The 19,208-nt window shown below is 41.8% G+C and overlaps 1 protein-coding gene across 1 annotated transcript in view; it reads right to left on the reverse strand.

Moving 5' to 3' along the window:
- Positions 1-15,796, reverse strand: part of SMIM2 (small integral membrane protein 2) — a 184,729-nt gene extending 168,933 nt beyond the window's left edge. The window contains 1 exon segment of the mRNA XM_007187056.1: positions 15,684-15,796. Within this exon segment, the coding sequence (XP_007187118.1) occupies positions 15,684-15,796 (113 nt within the window).
- Positions 15,797-19,208: the final 3,412 nt, after the last annotated feature.

The raw sequence follows: 19,208 nt of genomic DNA on the forward strand, positions 1-19,208 counted from the left end.
CAGAGTCACAGGAAGCCCTCAGAACCCTGAACACATCCCTCCGCCACTGCTGCCTCCACCCAGGACAGGGTGCCGGGGAGACTTCTCCCCAAGGAGGATGGCGTGCTGAGTGTCAGTCAGTCTCCCAGTGGCAAAGGCCCATTGAGAGGAAGAGCTTCACTGGAAAAACGTTTCGCCCTTCAACCAGATCGGATGGATTCTAACCTCCCAACTCCAGTATGAGGCAGAGATGCCGTAGATTTTGAATCAGGCAGACCTGAGCTCAAATCTTGGCTTGGCCACTTACTGGCTGCATGACCTTAGGCAAATGATTCCACCAGTCACGGCCTCAGTTTTCTCATCCATGAAATGGGAGTGACATTTTGTCTCTCACAAAATGGTTTGGGGGAGTTTTCAGGAAGTACAAACATAAAATAGCTGGCCCAGAGCAGGAGTTCAATAAATGCTCTTTTCCTCTCTCCTTCCATCCCAGGTTTCTGAATGTCCTTGACCCATCACATCTCCAGCTTGGAGCCCCGTGAGCGCTGGCCACAGTGGCGGGAATGTCTTTGTTCGATGAAGGGAGGGAGGCTGAGACCACATCAGCATTTCTGCAGCAAGGGAGCACCGGGAGCTTAGATCTGGGCCCAAACAGCACACGAGTGGACTGTATGACAGCCCAGCACACGCACATAGCCCAGCAGCCTGCTGGAGCCAGAAACACCGCGCTCCTGGCTGACTCTGCCCACCTGAGCTGAGGGGACACCAGGCCAAGGGACGTGGCTCTGTGGAGCTGACCACGTGAAGCTGACAGTACGAGAGCAAAAAAACAGAAGCAAGAAAGGGCAAGAGACTTTTCCCAGGCCAGCATTTCTAACTATTTAAACCAAACCAAATATTTATTTAAGTTTGTAATCCAGAAAATGTATTCTCTTCTAAATGCAAAGAAATCAGGGCATCTTAGAAAAAGAAAAAAGGCTCCCCTTCACATTTTCTCTATAGGATTAAAGTCAGAACATTAGCAAACCCAGCAAATATAACCTCGAATAAGCCCCTCAAAATCCTTCCCAGGTAGAGCATGCTTGGAGAGAAAATTGTGTCCAAGACCATCTTCTACTTGCCTCATGTTTAAGAACGTGGTGGTTGAACGCCAGCACCGGAGTTGGACAAAATATTTATACCTCTGCAGTTTTGAACAACAGACGTGATTTCAAATATTCCGTGCCGTTGCCCCCCAAACAAATACTTGCCCAGGTTATAAATTTGAATTTAGAAAGATGCGGCTGGGCAGACATAGGTCCACTGTGTTAAGAGGCCCCATCAGTCCTGGGTTTGACGGCTGGGCCTGGAAAGAGCCTTGCAGAGCCTTAGAGTGTGTCCTGGAGGCGCTAACAGGAAGCCAACACTTGCCTTGAAGGATGTCACTGGACGTCGCTTTCTTTGCAGAAGTCTAAGCCCAGGCCTTTTTAAAAAGACACACATGCAGTCCATGGGAATGCCAGTAGTTATGAGGTCCCTGGAAAATGTTTCCAAAAGAGTAAGTCTCTTGGAACATTTAGTAGCAGTTTTCCCCTTGGTTTTGATATTTTGTTGTGTTTTTCAATTCTCATACCAGCCTGCTGGGGCCTGTCATGGAAATAAGAGTGAGACAGCAAGGGTGGGTATATTGGAGCCATATATTGGAGCAGCATGGAAACCCCCCTGTACACTCTGAGAAACAGAGGTTCAAATGTTCAAATCCCAGCAGGGCTGACGGTGTTCAATCCCCACAGGGCTGATGAGGATCCGCCTTTGGGGCAGCCTACTGACTAAACCGCTCCCTTACAAGGTTTCGTTACCTTCACGGCAATACCGTTGCCCATTTCTATGAGAAACCGGTCCTTTAGCAAAACTTCACACACAAGTACAAATTACTCAATTTTTAAACTCAAAAGTTTACTCAGTTCCCCTTCACTGAGAACTATTTCCTTAACTCTTGTATAAATTACTTACTTTTCATTTGAAATATCATTTAGAATTTCTTTAAGTATTTGACAAGGATGCTGTCTTCAGATGTATTGACCAGCAATAAGAAAAAGCCAAATATAGGGAGGATGGGAGGGAGGTGCAAGAGGGAGGGGATATATGTATATGTATAGCTGATTCACTTTGTTATACAGCAGAAACTAACACAGCATTGTAAAGCAATTATACGCCAATAAAGATGAAAAAAAGAAAAAGAAAGAAAGAAAGAAAGGAAGAAAGGGAGAAAGAAAGGAAGAAAGAAAGAAAGCCAAATAAAGTGCAGAACAGTTCTTTCCCTGGAGCCTAAAGCTCCCTCTCCCCAGGCCTCAAATTTTGTTTTGTTTTGTTTTGTTTTGTTAACTTTTTATTTTATATTGGAGCATAGTTGGTTAACAATGTTGTGTTAGTTTCAGGTGTACAACAAAGTGATTCAGTTATACATATACATGTATCTATTCTTCTTCAAATTCTTTTCCCAATTAGGTTGTTACAGAATATTGAGCAGAGTTTTTATTTTGAAGTATTTTTATCATCCTGGCCGCAAGTGGTTGCTTAGCAACTGTTCTAATCAACAATTCAGGTTTTCTCCTGATTGCCTAGTAAGAGGATAGTACCTTTGGTACCTTCTATTTCTTCTCCTCCAGACGTAATAAGAAACGATTTTTATAAAAGGTAACCCACAAGAAACATAGTTTCCTTTATAAGCACAGCATCTTACAATCACGCAACTACATTGGAAGATGTATAATAATTAGCGCTGTGCTTCCAACAGTGGTTCTTAAACATTGATCTGCATCAGAATCTCGTGGGGAACCTCCTAAAAGCACAAAGATCCAGGCCCCGTCCTATTTCAAAGAGCTAGAGGCTCTATATTCTTTTGGAACACACCAATGTTGGAGAATCACTACCAGACCCTGTATCCACTTGCAACAGAATAACCAAAGCCCTGACTCCCAAGGGTCCACCTGCTGGTGCCCATGAAATCAGATCAATGCTTGACTTTTCACAAGGGTACTAAGGAGATTTCTCCAATGCTTAATTACAACAGTGGACCAGAGCAAACAAGCTCTTAGAGTTTCTGCATCAGCTCATGTATCTGTGTGCTGTGCACTCAGATGGGCTCAGGGATAATGTTTGGGTCATGGCTCCCAACAGACGCAATCTACAAGAACATCAGAGAGAGAAAGGCAAGCCACACCAAGGGGAAAACAAGGTCCAAGTCTGGCTTTCTCTGAAGCTGAGATTTCTGTTAGCTAGTAAAACTCACTCTGCAATCGCAGTGCTGTGAGACACTGAAATTCATTGCAAAAAATGCTGTTGGCATTTCCTTCCCTGGAGACTTCAGGAGTTCATTAAGCCCTCTTTCTGGAGGAGTTTAAAGTGCAGCTCTGGCTACACATATGTGACTTGAAATTCTGTGACCTTCAGAGAGAATCAGGCTGTTTCCTGGAAGGGCTTAGAACATTTTCTCCATCCTACAGCACTGGGTCAAACAGGCCGGTACAATTGAAATGCAACTTCTTCAGACACAAGCAAAAAGAAATAGAAAATGTAGAGAAAGACCATGAAGGCAGAAAATACTCTGGACCTTGACAGAATTTCTGCTCCCAAGTTAATTCCCCCCACACCCTGACATAAAGAACAAACTGATAAACTTTTTTGCTTTAAAAAAAAAAAGAAGAAGATGTTTACTAGTGTTTACCAGTGGGGAGACCCAAGGGAGGAGCAAAATGGGGATGGGGATTAAGAGGTACAAACTACTGTGTATAAAATAAATAAACTACAAGGATATATCATACAGCACAGGGAATACAGCCAATACTTTATAAGAACTACAAATGGAGTATAACATTTAAAAATTGTGGGACTTCCTTGGTGGTCCAGTGGTTAAGCCTTCACCTTCCAATACAGGGGGTACAAATTTGATCCCTGGTTGGGGTGTTAAGATCCCACATGCCTCAGGGCCAAAAACCCAAAATATAAAACAGGAGCAATATTGTAACAAATTCAATAAAGACTTTAAAAAATGGTCCACATCAAAAAAAAATCTAAAAAAATAAAAAATTAGAATTAAAAACAAAATTGTGAATCACTATGCTGTACACCTGAAACTTATATAAGATTGTACATCAACTATACCTCAATTAAAATAATTGAGGTTCCTCAAAAAACTAAAAATAGAGTTACCATATGATCCAGCAATCCCATTCCTGGGCATATATCTGGACAAACTATAATTCAGAAAGATACATGCACCCCAAAGTTCATAGCAGCACTATTTACAATACCCAGGAGATGGAAGCAACCTAAATGTCCATTGACAGATGAATGGATAAAGAAGATGTGGTATATATACACAATGGAATATTACTCAGCCATAAAAAGAATGAAATAATGCCATTTGCAGCAACAAGGATGGATCTGGAGATTATCATACTAAGTGAAGTAAGTCAGACAGAGAAAGACAAATATGATATGATATCGTTTATATGCAGAATCTTTAAAAAATTTATACAAATGAACGTATTTACAAAACAGAAACAGACTCAACAGATTTAGAAAATAAACTTACGGTTACCAAAGCGGAGGAGGGTAGGGATAAATGGAGAGTTTGGAATTGACATATACACACTACTATATTTAAAATAGATAACCAACAAGGACCTACTGTAGAGCACAGGGAACTATACTCAATATTCTATAATAACCTAAATGGGAAAGGAATCTGAAAAAGAATAAATATGTGTATAACTGAATCATTTTGTTGTGCAACTGAAATTAACACAACACTATAAATCAACTATGCTCTAATATAAAATAAAATTTTTTAAAAATTGTACAAGCACACCTAAATTAAAATAATTACTTAATTTTTTTTAAGTTTAATAAACAATAGCTTTAAATGACGTGCTTAGAAAACATGTGTCATTCTTCCCTCAGTTGGAAAGACCTGTGGAGCAGACACCGACCATAAGGCTTATGTCCCTGGTAGCAGCATTTCTCAACCTCACTGCCATGTTCACAAATCACAGGAAGCAGAGTTCTCTAGAGCAGATCAGAAAGAATGCTGGAGCTCCTGGAAAGTCAGAGAAGATCTACTCTAGACTTCATTTCCACATGTCCAGAAGCCCCTTGGCTACACACCCATCCTGAAGTCATAGCAAGAACTGGACTCTGGAGGTTTATATTTTGCACAACAAAAATTAAGTTTTACAGTAAAGTCTAAAAGCAGTCATCTTGCGCAAGTAACACTTTTCTAAGCACTATTGTTTGCTGTTTCATGATTAAAGAAGAAAGGATGACTGACAAATGGAAGGCTGACCGTCAAAAGGTAGAAGGAATGGACTCTGGGTTCCACCCACCTTTCAGCTGTGTGGCCTCAGGAACAGTTGCTTAACTGGTCCAGACCTTAGTTTCCTCATCTGTAAAATGAGGAGAGTAAACGTATCCCCCTCATCGGGTTGCTGGGAGGATTAAATTCAATGAGATGGTGCTTGGAGCACAGCAGCCCAACAAAGAAAGTGCTCAGAAAGTGTCAGCTGTCATTTTGCATCTGGAAGGAAACAAGATCACTCTACACTTCAAGCAAAATTCTCAAGTCATTGGAAAGTTGGGCGCTGTAAGAAAGAAAATGGAGGGGGCTTCCCTGGTGGCGCAGTGGTTGGGAATCTGCCTACCAATGCAGGGTACACGGGTTCGAGCCCTGGTCTGGGAAGATCCCACATGCCACGGAGCAACTGGGCCCGTGAGCCACAATTACTGAGCCTGCGTGTCTGGAGCCTGTGCTCTGCAATAAGAGAGGCCGCGATAGTGAGAGGCCCGCGCACCGCGATGAAGAGTGGCCCCCATTTGCCGCAACTAGAGAAAGCCCTAGCACAGAAACGAAGACCCAACACAGCCAAAATAAATAAATAAATAAATATTAAAAAAAAAATTCTGCACCAATCTGGAAAAAGAGAATAAGAATAAACATAAGATTAAAAAAAAAAAAAGAAAGAAAGAAAGAAAATGGAGGCATGGAAGATGGTGGAAGTATCCTGCCTGTTCTCTCTTCTAAAAATAAAATGCACAGGGAACTTAATCAATTATTTATTGAACATCTGAACTACAAGCCCAGGACTATCCTTGGCATTAGTTGGGGTATCAAATAGGGCCCCTGCCCTAGAAGAGGCTGTGGTCAAATTGTATAGACAAACCATAACTGTTGTCTAACAGTATAGACAAAGAAAAACTAAGTACAAACCCAAATGCTATCTTCCGTGAAGAAACTGAGAGGAATGAGATTAGTGCGAGCTTGGGAAAGGCCTTTGGAAGGTCCCTGACGACGTCTCTGTTTACATCAGTCACCAAGGGAAACCCAAGCCTCCCAGACCAGGTCCTGTCCCCTGAACAGCTTTGCATCCTTCTACGCAGACCAAATCTCACTCTCTTCCTAACCTACCTCACCCTTCCCCATACCCTCTGATCTTCTTTCTCTAAGAGCTCTTGTCACCTTCCTGCCCTAAATAACCCTGGCTCCACGGGAAAGAAGCTGATTCTCCTGCAGCCCCTTCAAACAGCAGTCCTTTCGAACACATACCCCCAGTGACCCGTGGCCAGGCTCCTCATTTCTCCTCCAGCCTCTCCTTCCAAACCTCCAGCGACCCTCACGCACATACTCTCAGACCAGAACTCCTGGTGGGTATCTCCTACACACATCCTGAGCACATCCCCACTCTTGGAAGGTTTCAGCACTGGGAAGATGGCTAATCTCTTCAACATTTCTCCCATGATAGACAGAAGAATGCCTGCCCCCCACCCCACCCTATCCCCCCAAAAAAGATGTCTGTGTCCCAGTCCCTGGAACCTGCGAATATGTGACATGGTGATATGGACTGAATTGCATCTCACCAACATTTGTATATTAAAGCTCCAACCCCTAGCACCTCAGCATCTGGCTGCATTTGCAGACAGGACCTTTAAAGAGGTGACTCAGTTAAAATGAGGCCCTTAAGTTAGGCTCTAATCCAAACCGATGGAAGCCTTTATAAGAAAAGGAAGTTTGGACACACAGAGACATCAGGGATGCACACACTGAAGAAAGACCACGTGAGGGCACAGTGAGAAGGCAGCTGTCTGCAAGGCAAGGAGAGAGTCCTCGGGAGAAACCAAACCTGCCAACACCTTGATCTTGGACTTTTAGCCCAAGAGGCAGAGGTCAAAGTGATATGATGAGAGAAGGACTTGACGCACTGTTGCTGGCTTTGAAGTCGCAGGAAGGGGCCACAATCCAAGGAATGCAGGCAGCCTCTAGAAGCTGGAAAAGAAAAGGAAACAGATTCTCCTCTGGAGCCTCCAGAAAGGAACACAGCTTTGCCGACACCTTGATTTTTAGCCCATGAGACCTGTGCTGTTCTTCTACCCTACAGAAAAGTAAGATAATCAACTTGTGTTGCTTAAACCGCTAAATTTGTAGTCATTTGTTACAGCAACAATAGAAACGAATACAACCCTTGTCGTAAGCCTTGGCGACTTTAACATTGCATGGGGTAGACAATCCATCCAATACCCTCCAATCCCTCAGTTCCTTGAGTTTCCCTCCTCCAAAGGCCCCATTCCCGTGATCTTGTCTTTTCCTCAAACCACAGCCTTTCCATAATCTCACTCTCAAGTATCCCCCTCTCCAATCTCCACTCCTCTTATTTTTCCACCTCACTCCCTTAAGTCCAGAACTCAAATTCCAAAAGTCCTCCAGTTTCATTTTCTCTTACCCTCATTCTCTTCCCAGTTCTTGTGTCATTGTCCATAAATACAGTCATTCCTTACATGCACCCTTAAATCTTTATTCCTCTTTCCCTTCTTTGTACTCATTGAAAAAACCAAGCCCTGGATAATTCAACCCCCCACCTACTCTGTACCTGTACCCAAGCATCTGAACTTGGCTGGAGGAAAACATTCTGTCAGGCTCCTCAGTCTCAGTTTAAATTCATGACTAATAAACTCAAAAGGACCCTCAGTGCTGCCAGGCAATCCTATCGCATGCCTCTCCATTCATTCTCTCATTCTCCTGGATGCGTATTTCATACCTGAACACTGGCCTTGAGGCATCACCTCTTACAGGAAGCCCTCCTGACTTCTTCCCTAGCCACCCCAAGACTGGATGAGGAGCCTCTTCTCAGGACTCTTAAAATATTTTGTGCATATTATTGCACTTACCACCTTGGATTGTAATTATCCGTACACTTACTGGATGATGAGATGCCAGAGGGCAGAGACCAGGTGCTTTTCCATGCCCTGCAGTAATCCAGCACAGAGCAGGTACTCAGTACATGCTTGATGAATGGATAAAGAAATGAATGAATGAACTGACAAATGAAGTGGAAGGAAAAAGGTGTAAAAGCCAGATGACTCACAATGTTACATGGCGGGGTTTTTTTAGCCTCTGAATCACTTTTCCCAAAAAAATAGAAGCCAGAGTGGCTGACTGACCACCCAAGGCCATTAGTGCACTGGGCAAACATCCTGAGACAGCCGTTGGAAAGTGGGTTGGATATATTTGTTAAAATTAGGATAGATTTCATTTGGAGATGTTCTCTACTGTGGAGTCATGGAATCTTAAAAGACGATGGGTCCTGTGAGGTTATTTAATTTGATGCTCTGAACTTATCCAGCCCAACCTGACAACTGACCTTGGCTTCAGAGCAATATTGTTTGCCATTTTGGTGGATTTGTTACTATATTAATTATTTTGAACCCAAGTTATTTAGAAATTATTTTGAACCCAAGTTATTTAATTTGATGCTCTGAACTTATCCAGCCCAACCTGACAACTGACCTTGGCTTCAGAGCAATATTGTTTGCCATTTTGGTGGATTTGTTACTATATTAATTATTTTGAACCCAAGTTATTTAGAAGATGAAAAAGACACTAGAAAAGGAAAATAATCCCTTAAAAGGAGGCCAAGTAAAATTGGCCACTTTTGTACATTTTTTGGATTTGAAAAATTAAGGCAGAACCGGAGGAAATGGAGACACGTTTCAACCAAAGTCAGGAAATGAAGATCTGCAGACTCCCATGTGTACCTGTGTAAATCACCAGACCTTACTGAGTTTGCATCCCAGACAACGGAGGTTATTATACCTCCATTCCCCTCCCCAGACCTGCCTGCATTAGGTAATGCCTGTAACTACATTGTGCTCTCTGGAGAGAGGGTATGAGCAAAAATCGTACTGTTATAAATATTCCAACAACAGTGAGAAACTAACAGTGCTTTTCTGTAATTTTTGAAAATCGTAAACCACATGATTTGACCCAGCCAAGTTGTGAGAAATGTCCCTTATGATTTGACTCAGCCAAGTGGTGAGAAATGCAGCTGATCATCCTTTGATTTATGGGATAACAAATGGAAACTTGAGGATTTGGGGCTGCTTTTTTTTTTTTTTTAATTGAAGTATAGTTGATTTACAATGTTGTGTTAGTTTCAGGTATACAGCAAAGTGATTCAGTTTTATATATATATATACTCTTTTTCAGATTCTTTTCCATTACAGATTATTACAAGATATTGAATATAGTTCTCTGTGCTATACAGTAGGTCCTTCTTGATTATCTATTTTATATATGGTAGTGTGTACCTGTTAATCCCAAACTCCTAATTTATCCCTTCCCCCCTTTGCCCTTTGGTAACCATAAATTTGTTTTCTGTGTCTGTGAGTCTATTTCTGTTTTGTAAATAAGTTCATTTGTATCATTTTTTTAGATTCCACATTTAAGTGATATCATATGATATTTGTCTTTCTCTTTCTGACTTATTTCACTTGGTAAGATAACCTCTAGGTCCATCCATGTTGCTGTAAATGGCATTATTTCATTCTTTTTTTGTGTCTGAGTAATATTGTGTGTGTGTATATTGCGTGCATGGGTATATGTATAATATATATATATATATACATATATCTCACATCTTTACTCATTCATCTGATAATGGTTAGGTTGCTTCCATGTCTTAGCTATTGTAAATAGTGCTGCTATGCACCCTGGGATAGCTGTATCTTTTTGGTTTGTTTATTTTTTTTAACATCTTTATTGGAGTATAATTCCTTTACAATGGTGTGTTAGTTTCTGCTGTATAACAAAGTGAATCAGCTATACATATACATATATCCCCACATCTCTTCCCTCTTGTGTCTCCCTCCCACCCTCCCTATCCCACCCCTCTAGGTGGTCACAAAGCACAGAGCTGATCTCCCTGTGCTCTGCGGCTGCTTCCCACTAGCTATCTATTTTACCTTTGGTAGTGTATATATGTCCATGCCATTCTCTCACTTAGTCCCAGCTTACCCTTCCCCTTCCCCGTGTCCTCAAGTCCATTCTCTATGTCTGCGTCTTTACTGGGGCTGCTTTTTACTAGAAAGAAAATAAAATGCAAAAATGCAGAAAGCACAGTTTCTCTGAGCCACACCTGTGAGCTTTTCATAAAGAACATATATTTTTGTTTTAAAACAAAACATTTATTCAGCACCTACTACATGCCAGGTGCAGTGCTGGGCTAGGCCAAGATAAATCAAGATGATGAATTGTGATACTTTCGAGACAGACACTCATATGTGATAGGGTGGGGGAGACACACATATAAACAAATCAACACAAGCCTGACAAGCACACCTAAAGAGGATCTATGGTAACCGGGATGCCATCCATCGATATTTCTAGTTACCCTTCCAGGCAGGGGCGAGTTGCTCTAGTCAATAAATGTTAGAGAAAATGTTATGGGCAGAAGCATTTAGCTGCCAGTGTGAGACGCCACAGAGTTTTCATCTGGTATCTTAGTGATTGTGGAAGGATGAGTTGCCATCAAGTGCAACGCTAAGTCAACGCATGAGGTCAGCGACCCAAGAGAGGCCCCCAAACCACAGCCAACTCTGCGTCAACTAGAAGTACATCGCTGTTCTTCTAGACCTGTAAGATTTAGGGAGTGTTTGTTATCCACCTCTCCTGACTAATTCAGGTGTCTACTAAGTTCACTGAGAGTAGAGAGGGAATTTGATGAAATGAAGGGAACATTCGTAGTGGAAGTGCCATTTGAGCCAAGTGAAAGCGCCTGGGGAGTGGAATGCGGTCTGGTGTATGTGTACATGTACAATGTATACACCTGGAGGGCGTATATACACAATGTGAAGAGTTCTAATTTTTAAAGAGATTTAGGCTACAGAGCATTAGAGGTCCTGGTAAGGAGTTTGAACTGATTCCTATGAACTAGTTTTTTCCAAAAGGTACTGAGGATCAGTGTGCTTATGCCAAGGGTCTTTGGGTGGTTCTCCAACAGAGAGAAATAGTATCTAATCGCATAGTGAAAAACATTAATTATTCTCTTAGAATTTTTCTTTTAAAACTTCTAATTCCATCAAGTGTGATGCTCTTCACCTCACTAGAAAGAACAGCCCAAGTCCTTTTGATGGGCTGCAAGACCTACGACAACCTGAGCCATGAGCCCTCTTCCCTCATGTGCTCTCCTGGAGCCACACAAGCCTCCTTGCTACTCCTTGTACCCCAGGACCTTTGCACTTTCCATTCTCTCTGCCTGGAATGCTCTTCCCAGGGTAACTTGTGTCTCACTCTCTCACTTCCTTCAAGTCTTTGTTCACATTTTATCTTCCCAATGGTGCCCTGCAGACAGCAGTTATAAAAATTATAACCCCTTGGGACTTCCCTGATGGCGCAGTGGTTAAGAGTCCACCCGCCAGTGCCGGGGACACGGGTTCGAGCCCTGGTCCGGGAAGATCCCACATGCCGCAGAGCAACTGAGCCTGCGCCCCACAACTATTGAAGCCCGCACGCCCTAGGGCCCGTGCTCCGCAACAAGAGAAGCCACCGCAGTGAGAAGCCCAAGCACCGCAACGAAGAGCAGCCCCCGCTCACCACAGCTAGAGAAAGCCCACGCGCAGCAAGGAAGAACCAACTCGGCCAAAAAAAAAAAAAAATTATAACCCCTTTACCATCTCTTCCCTGATTTGTTTTTTTCAATAGCTCTTATCACCAACTAATATACGATATAATTTTAAACTTATTTTGTTTAGTAACTGTCTATCCCCACTAGGATGGAAGCCCATCAGTGGAAGGAGTTTTCGACACTTTATTCACTACTAAATTCTCAGCTCTTAAGATGAACAGCAGGTTTCAAAAAAATTTTTTTTAATTTATAGTTTGGGCTCTTATATTTCGATTTATGGTGTACTTTGACTTATTTTTTGTGTATAGTGTGAGCTAAGGGTCTAAGTATTTTATTGTTGTTGCTGTTGTGTGTTTGTTTTTGCGAATAGATATCCGATTTTTCCAGCACCATTTTTGAAAAGACTATCCTTTCATCTTTTGCCCCCCTTTTCAAAAATCAATTGACCACAAATGTATACGTTTACTTCTGGAATCAAATCTCTACCATTGACCTATATGTCTATCCTTATGCAAACACCACATGTATTTGATTACTGTAGCTTTATTATAAGTTGAAATCAGGTACTGTAGGTCCTCCAACTTTATTCTTTCACAAAATTGTTTTGGCAATTTATGTCCTTTGCATTTCCAAATAAGTTTAAGGAAGAGCAAACAATTTTTTTTGAGGTTATGGAAACAGTTTTTATCTTATGGAAACAATTCTGTATTTCTTCCATTTTTTTTTTTTCCTGAAAGGTCAGAATTCAATCTGACAAACAACAAAGATTGTTAGTAGTTTAAAGCGCATACAGTTATGCCTGGGGTATAATAAGCACTGAAGAATAATTAGTTCTCCTCTCCCTTCTGCACCCCAGCTTGCATCTCCCCTAGGAGCTGGGAGTCAGAACAACATATGCTTAGACTCTGCCTCTGTAATGCACCAAGTGGGTGATCTTAGGCAAATTATTTAACTTCACTGAGCTTCATTTCTGTATCTGTAAAATCGAGATAATAACATCTACCTCATAGGGTTGTTCAACTATTAAATATTATGTGCCTGGTACATAAAAAGATTTTATGAATATTTCATGGATGAATGAATAAATAAATGAAGAGTTGAGGATTATTCAAGCTTTACGACAGAATGAACCAATAACATTCCATGGCTTCATGATTAAAGAAACATTTGGGAGAGAAGAACTCATCTCCTGGTTTCCCACAGACATTCCTGGTAGGAAATTAACCTCTCTGATTCTGCCTACCTCTGCGATAGCTAGAAAGGATATTTAACATTCCTCCCACAGGAGTCTCGGCTAAGATTTTCAGAACTCAGGGATCTGCTTTTCTCTTTTTTGTGTTCCATATAAAGCCCTTGGAGCCCAGGACTGCATTTAGTCCTGGGCAAGAGAGAGCATGTTCTTTGCCCTGAGGGTTGCCAGATTAAGCAAATACAAATACTGCACGCTCAGTTACCTTGGAATTTCAGATAAACAATGAACAATTTTTTAGTATAAGTATGGAATTATACTAAATCAGTATATAGCCGTACATGTAGGATATCTTAGTATATCCTATGCAATTGGGGTGTACACTTACACTAAAAAATTAGTCCTAGTTTATCTGAAGTCAAGCTTAATTGTGTGTCGTGTATTTTACTTTTCCCTGCTTTAGAGGGCCTACATAACACAAACAGTCAAGAAATGTAGTAAAGAAATACATGGGGACTTCCCTGGTGGCGCAGTGGTTAAGAATCCCCCTGCCAATGCAGGGGACACGGGTTCGAGCCCTGGTGGGAAGATCCCACATGCCGCGGAGCAACTAAGCCCGTGTGCCACAACTACTGAGCCCGCGTGCTGCAACTACTGAAGTCCGTGAGCCTAGAGCCCGTGCTCCACAACAAGAGAAGCCACCGCAGTGAGAAGCCCGTGCACCGCAACAAAGAGTAGCCGCAACCAGAGAAAGCGCGCGTGCAGCAAAGAAAACCCAACGCAGCCAAAAATAAATAAATAAATTTATTTTTAAAAAAAAGAAGAAATACATGGGCACCTCTGTCACTTGTTACTAAGATCTGGCTTTCATCGGTGGCACAGCATAACCTGTAACCATAAACGTTCCCTCTGATAATGAAACCATTCTCACAGCAAGCACCGTTCAGGCCCCAGGGAATCACCTGTCCACTCCTCTTGCTCTCCTGTCCTTGAAACAATAGACAACTGTATCTAAATGCTGTGAAGGTTTGTGGGTTGGGCCACTGCCAAGGTCAGTGGTGAACACTGGGAACATTTGAATGACAGAAGCATGAAGGTAAAGACAAATTAATTAACTTGCCAAGACCTTCCTTTCAGATAGCCTGGAAGACACAGACCCTTGCAAAATTAAATACTGTTTCACAGTAGTGCCGGGTAACTCATTTGTGCTCCAGGGCGTGGTTCTGCAGGTACTCTCAGATTAGCGGGGCATCACAACATGATGACAGAGAACCATTCTGCAGTATTCAACAACTCATATTACTCTTAAAATTGTGTATTTATAAATATACACACGACATGCGATTATGCTGGCAACTAAAGAGACATTTAATGCTAGAAAGACAAATAGATTTATTTTTATAAAATATTTAATAGGATTCAAATATTCAAAGAATTAAATTAAAAACACAACTCTTTAAATCATTTTGATTAAAAGTTTTATATTTCTTAATTATAAACTATAATTTGCCTCAATTTTAAAAGGTAATTTTGACTACTTTAGGAGAAAATAACTATTTGAAAGTGTATATAAAATAATTATAAATTTTCATATTTAATTTGCTTTATAAATAAAATATATTTATACTTCATTACCTTCAAATAATTACAAAGTAATTTTAATACTTAATATCACTGTTATCAAGTGAGCATAAATGATGTGAAAATCTTGATTATAACATAACTAGTAATTAAGCTGAAATAAGGCAAGAAAAATAAAATGTATGTAACAATTATATAATAATTTATTATTATTTAGGCTTTTAAAAATTATTCATTGTCAGCTCATGAAAAGATCACTCAGATATGTACAATGATAATTAAATTCAGTTGTCTTTAATATTCTGTCATCTATTACTCAAGTAAAAACTATAACCTTTCATATATTTTTAAATTTTAATGCTGTTTTGCACGGTGGACATAATATATTTCATTTAGCCATTAATATTAGCCCCACTGATGAGTTTTCAGTACATGGATGTGTTGGCTGTGGTTCTCCATTGAAACTCTTGCTCTCGCCTAAGCAGTCCAGTTATCCAAGGTGGGCAGAGCACTGGACACGATGCCTTATCGCCCTTAAAGGAAAAACAGAGAGAAGGACCAGAGGGCTCTTTCCGCAGTTGGTTGTTGGGGAAGTCTGGCTCTCCACCCTTTCCGACCAAAGACCTCTCCTCTCGCGGTTGTGCTGGAGGCAACGTCAAGGCAGATGGGGAGGCCACAGAATCGCAGGGATGGAGACCGGGGGGTGCTGGGATTCAAGGGGCAGCCTTGGCTGGGGGCTGGGAACTCTCGTGGGAACAAGGTAGAGGGACATATGCACTCGGCACACTCGACAGTGAGGTCCAGCGCATCAGGGATCCTGGCGCAGGACAGGTCCAAGGCCAGGCGAGGGCACGTGATGGGAAGGACAGATGGAAGGCTGCGAGAAATCGCTTCAGATAGGTCCCTGACTGTATAAAAGGGCAGACTCGGGAGTGATCAAGGGCCAGAGGAGGTTTGCTCTACGTAGCCGACTGGGGAGCCGTCGTCTGGCTCCGTAGTACCTGATGAGGGCGAACCACGACAGCCTCCGCGGTCCCTTGCTCTCCCTGCTAACAGCTGCCGATATCCCTTCCTCCAGTGCCGGCTGGCCCGTTGTCTCCAGCAGGGAGCCCATGCGAGTCACCGGCAGCGGGCCTGGCCCAGCCTGGCCTGCACTCCCACCTCCTCAGCTTCATCTCCCCCCCCACCCCCACCCGGTCCTGTGTCCCACGTAACTCTGAGCGACACCAGAGGGCTTGTGGGCGCTCCCCACGCTGCTTCACACTCGCCTGCGGTTCTCCTCCTGGTCGTCCCCCTTCTGTTTCCAGGGGACCCTACACACCTTCAAGACCCAGCATGGTGCTGCCTCCCACGTGCTGTCCTTCCAGAGTGATGGCCGTGGCCTTCCTTGGGCTCCTGTCACACAGAACAGACTGGGGCATCCACGGGCATCCCTTAGTATGGAACAGGTCTCTGGTTGAAGGGTCTGTCCCCACTCCCCTGGGAGTGCTTGAGGCTCAAGGGCCCTTTCATCTTTTTTTCCCAGCATCTGGCACATAACCAATACTCAATGTTTGTTGCCGAATGGAACATAATCCCTCTTGAATTCACAGCATCCAGGAGAAAAGGACATATTATTATCTCATTTATATAGGTGAAAACAAAGGCTTAAAGTAATTAAGTTCCCTGGCCAAAGATCTGAGTGTTAAGTCTTCTGGCTTCAAAGGTCACACACAGGACTTTCTACTACATTGTGAGTGTTAAATTAAATGGCTTTTTTTTTTTTTTTTTAATTTAAGGAGGTTTCTGTAGCTGTGAATTCTGTTTGAAGAATAAAGGAACAAGTGGTTCTCACCTCTGAAGCTGTGGGGCAATAGTTACACACTTGGGAATGGTCCTTGGACAATAAGGATTGTTTTTGAACCTTTCCTTTGCATAAAGTCAAGCTGGTATCATTAGTTGGGAAATAATTACAGAGCACTCAGCCCTCAAGAGTATTTGTTTTTTTTTTAATCGGCCTTTTACAGGAAGCTGGTTTTCACCCAGATAACTGCTGTAAAATATTTACCCACGAAAGAGAAACAGTCCTCAGCCAATCGAAGGCATCTCTGTTGTGTGACTTCAACTACCTCATTACCCTTTACGACACCGGCCGTGGAATTATCTTCAGTATGGACCACATACTGCTTCCGCTTGCTCAAGTGCTCCAACTGACATTTTCTCTGACTTTCCAGAGCTGTGCTGGGAAGTCTCAGTCAGACGAGGCCTGACTGGGTGAGCCCCAAACCTCTGCCTTCCTAGCCTGTTGGGACGCAGCCAAACGTAAAGCCTTACCTGAAGATAGACACACACCTCACCTGGGGAGGTCCCTTGGTCCTTGAGGGAGACGGTTGCTGAAGGAGGAGGTAGCTCCAATCAGGGCACAGGAAATAACGCCCTGGGGTTCACACATGTGCATGTCCTCCGGGTGATCCCGGCTCACCTCTCCCCAAGAACACACCTGAAAACCAGTAACAACTGCCAGAACATTTAGGTGGAGCCTGAATATTGATGGTCACCACAAATCTCTGATAAGCTTATTTTCTATCCTTTGGCACAGTATCATGAGTAGAAGCGGGTTAGGTGTGCTAAAGGGCCAGCATCTAGCAATCCTTGGCACTCTTTAGGTTGTGGGTGCATCACTATAATCTTTGCTTCTATCTTCACATGCGGTTCTCCCTATGTGTCTGTGTGTCTGTGTATCTAAAAATCTCCCTCTCTCTCATAAAGACACCAGTCATTGGATTTAGGACCTACTGAAACCCAGAATGATCTAATCTAAAATAGATTACATCTGCAAAGACTGTATTTCCAAATAAGGTCACGTTCATAGATGCCAGGGGTTAGAACTTGAACATATCTTGTTGGAGGGCAACAGTTCAACCAACAATGGTCTGCTCTCTGGTCCTCCGAAATTCATGTCTTTCTCACCTGCAAAATGCATTCACCCACTCCTAACATTCTCAAAGGTCTTATCCCGTTCCGACATCAACAATAAATCCAAAATCTCATCTAAATATGATAAACTCAAGAAGTCCCAAGTCTCATCTTCTAATTCATCTAAATCAGGTATAGGTGAGATTCCGAATATGGCCCAACCTGGGGCAAATTTCTCTCCAGGGCAAACTTCTCATCTTTAACAATATGGATAGGCTGAGGATTTTCCAAATCATCAATTTCTGGTTCCTATTAGTTTAACAGTTCCTTCCTCACTTTATCTCATCTCTTTCATTCTATCGTAAGCACCAAAGAGAAACTAGGCCATACCTTCAACTCTTTGCTTAGATACCTTCTTACCTAAATATCCAAATTCAGCACTTTACAAGTTCTACTTTCCACCCAAAGTTAGAACACAATTCAGCCAAGTTTTCCGTCACTTTATAATAGAAAGGAGGTGAGCGGCGGCGAGCAAGCAAAGCTTCATTGGCCGCTCCCCATCGCTCACATTACCGCCTGAGCCACCCTCCCCCACCCCCGGTCCATGGAAAAATTGTCTTCCACGAAACCTGTCCCTGGTGCCAAGAGATTGGGGACCACTACTTTATAACAAGGATCATCTTTTTTTTTCCAGTGTCCAATAACACTTTTTAAATTTCTGTCTGAGAAACTCACCAAAAGCACTTATAATACTCATATGCTTTAAGTAACCTGGTTTGTGGTAAGTTGTACAGCAGCCCTAGGAAATGAATACATACCCCCCTTTAAAATCCATTCTTCTCCCTACCTCCAGCCCTTGCCAACCACAGATCTGTTTTCTGCAACTATAGTTTTGTCTCTTTCCCAAATGTCACACATAGAATCCTACAGTATGTAACCTTTTGAGTCTGGCTGCTTTCACTACACAGAAAACTGTACCCAAATGTCCTTCAATTGGTGAATATATAAACAATCTCTGGTACATCTGCACAACTGAATTCTACTCAGTATAAGAAGGAATGAACTACTTATATACATAACAACATGGCTGAATCTCAAATGCATTGTCCAAACTGTTTGCAATGAATAATTTTTCAAGAAATGCAATAGGTAGACATCCTAATTTATACTGTTATATTTGATATTGTTTCATAATTTTTTATGTTTTTCCATAGTTTCAATAATTATTTTATGAGGAGCTTCAGAATATTATTTTATTTATTCAAATTTACCAACTCATTTCTACTATTTTGGATAAAAAATAATTAAATAGAAATAAGAAATTAAGAAGTGTTCTCTTAGTTGAAATTAAAGATTGTACTGTAATGAAAATCCTCCATCAAATATTATTTTGCTTTTTAAAAATTATATTATTAACTAATGGTTAGAATTACTACTCATTCAGTAGTACGCCCATGTTTATGGTTCATGCTATCTATCTATTGTCATATTGCTTTCCAAAAAATTGTCAACTATAATAGCATTAGCACTAGAAATTATATCCACTAATTGCAAACTGGATATGTACTTCATAACAGGCTTTTTAAGAAAAGATTTTATATAATTTAGTGTGATTAAAATTGTAATTTAAC

Source organism: Balaenoptera acutorostrata, chromosome 18 (genome assembly GCF_949987535.1).
Source record: "Balaenoptera acutorostrata chromosome 18, mBalAcu1.1, whole genome shotgun sequence".
In the NCBI taxonomy this organism is placed as follows: domain Eukaryota; kingdom Metazoa; phylum Chordata; class Mammalia; order Artiodactyla; family Balaenopteridae; genus Balaenoptera; species Balaenoptera acutorostrata.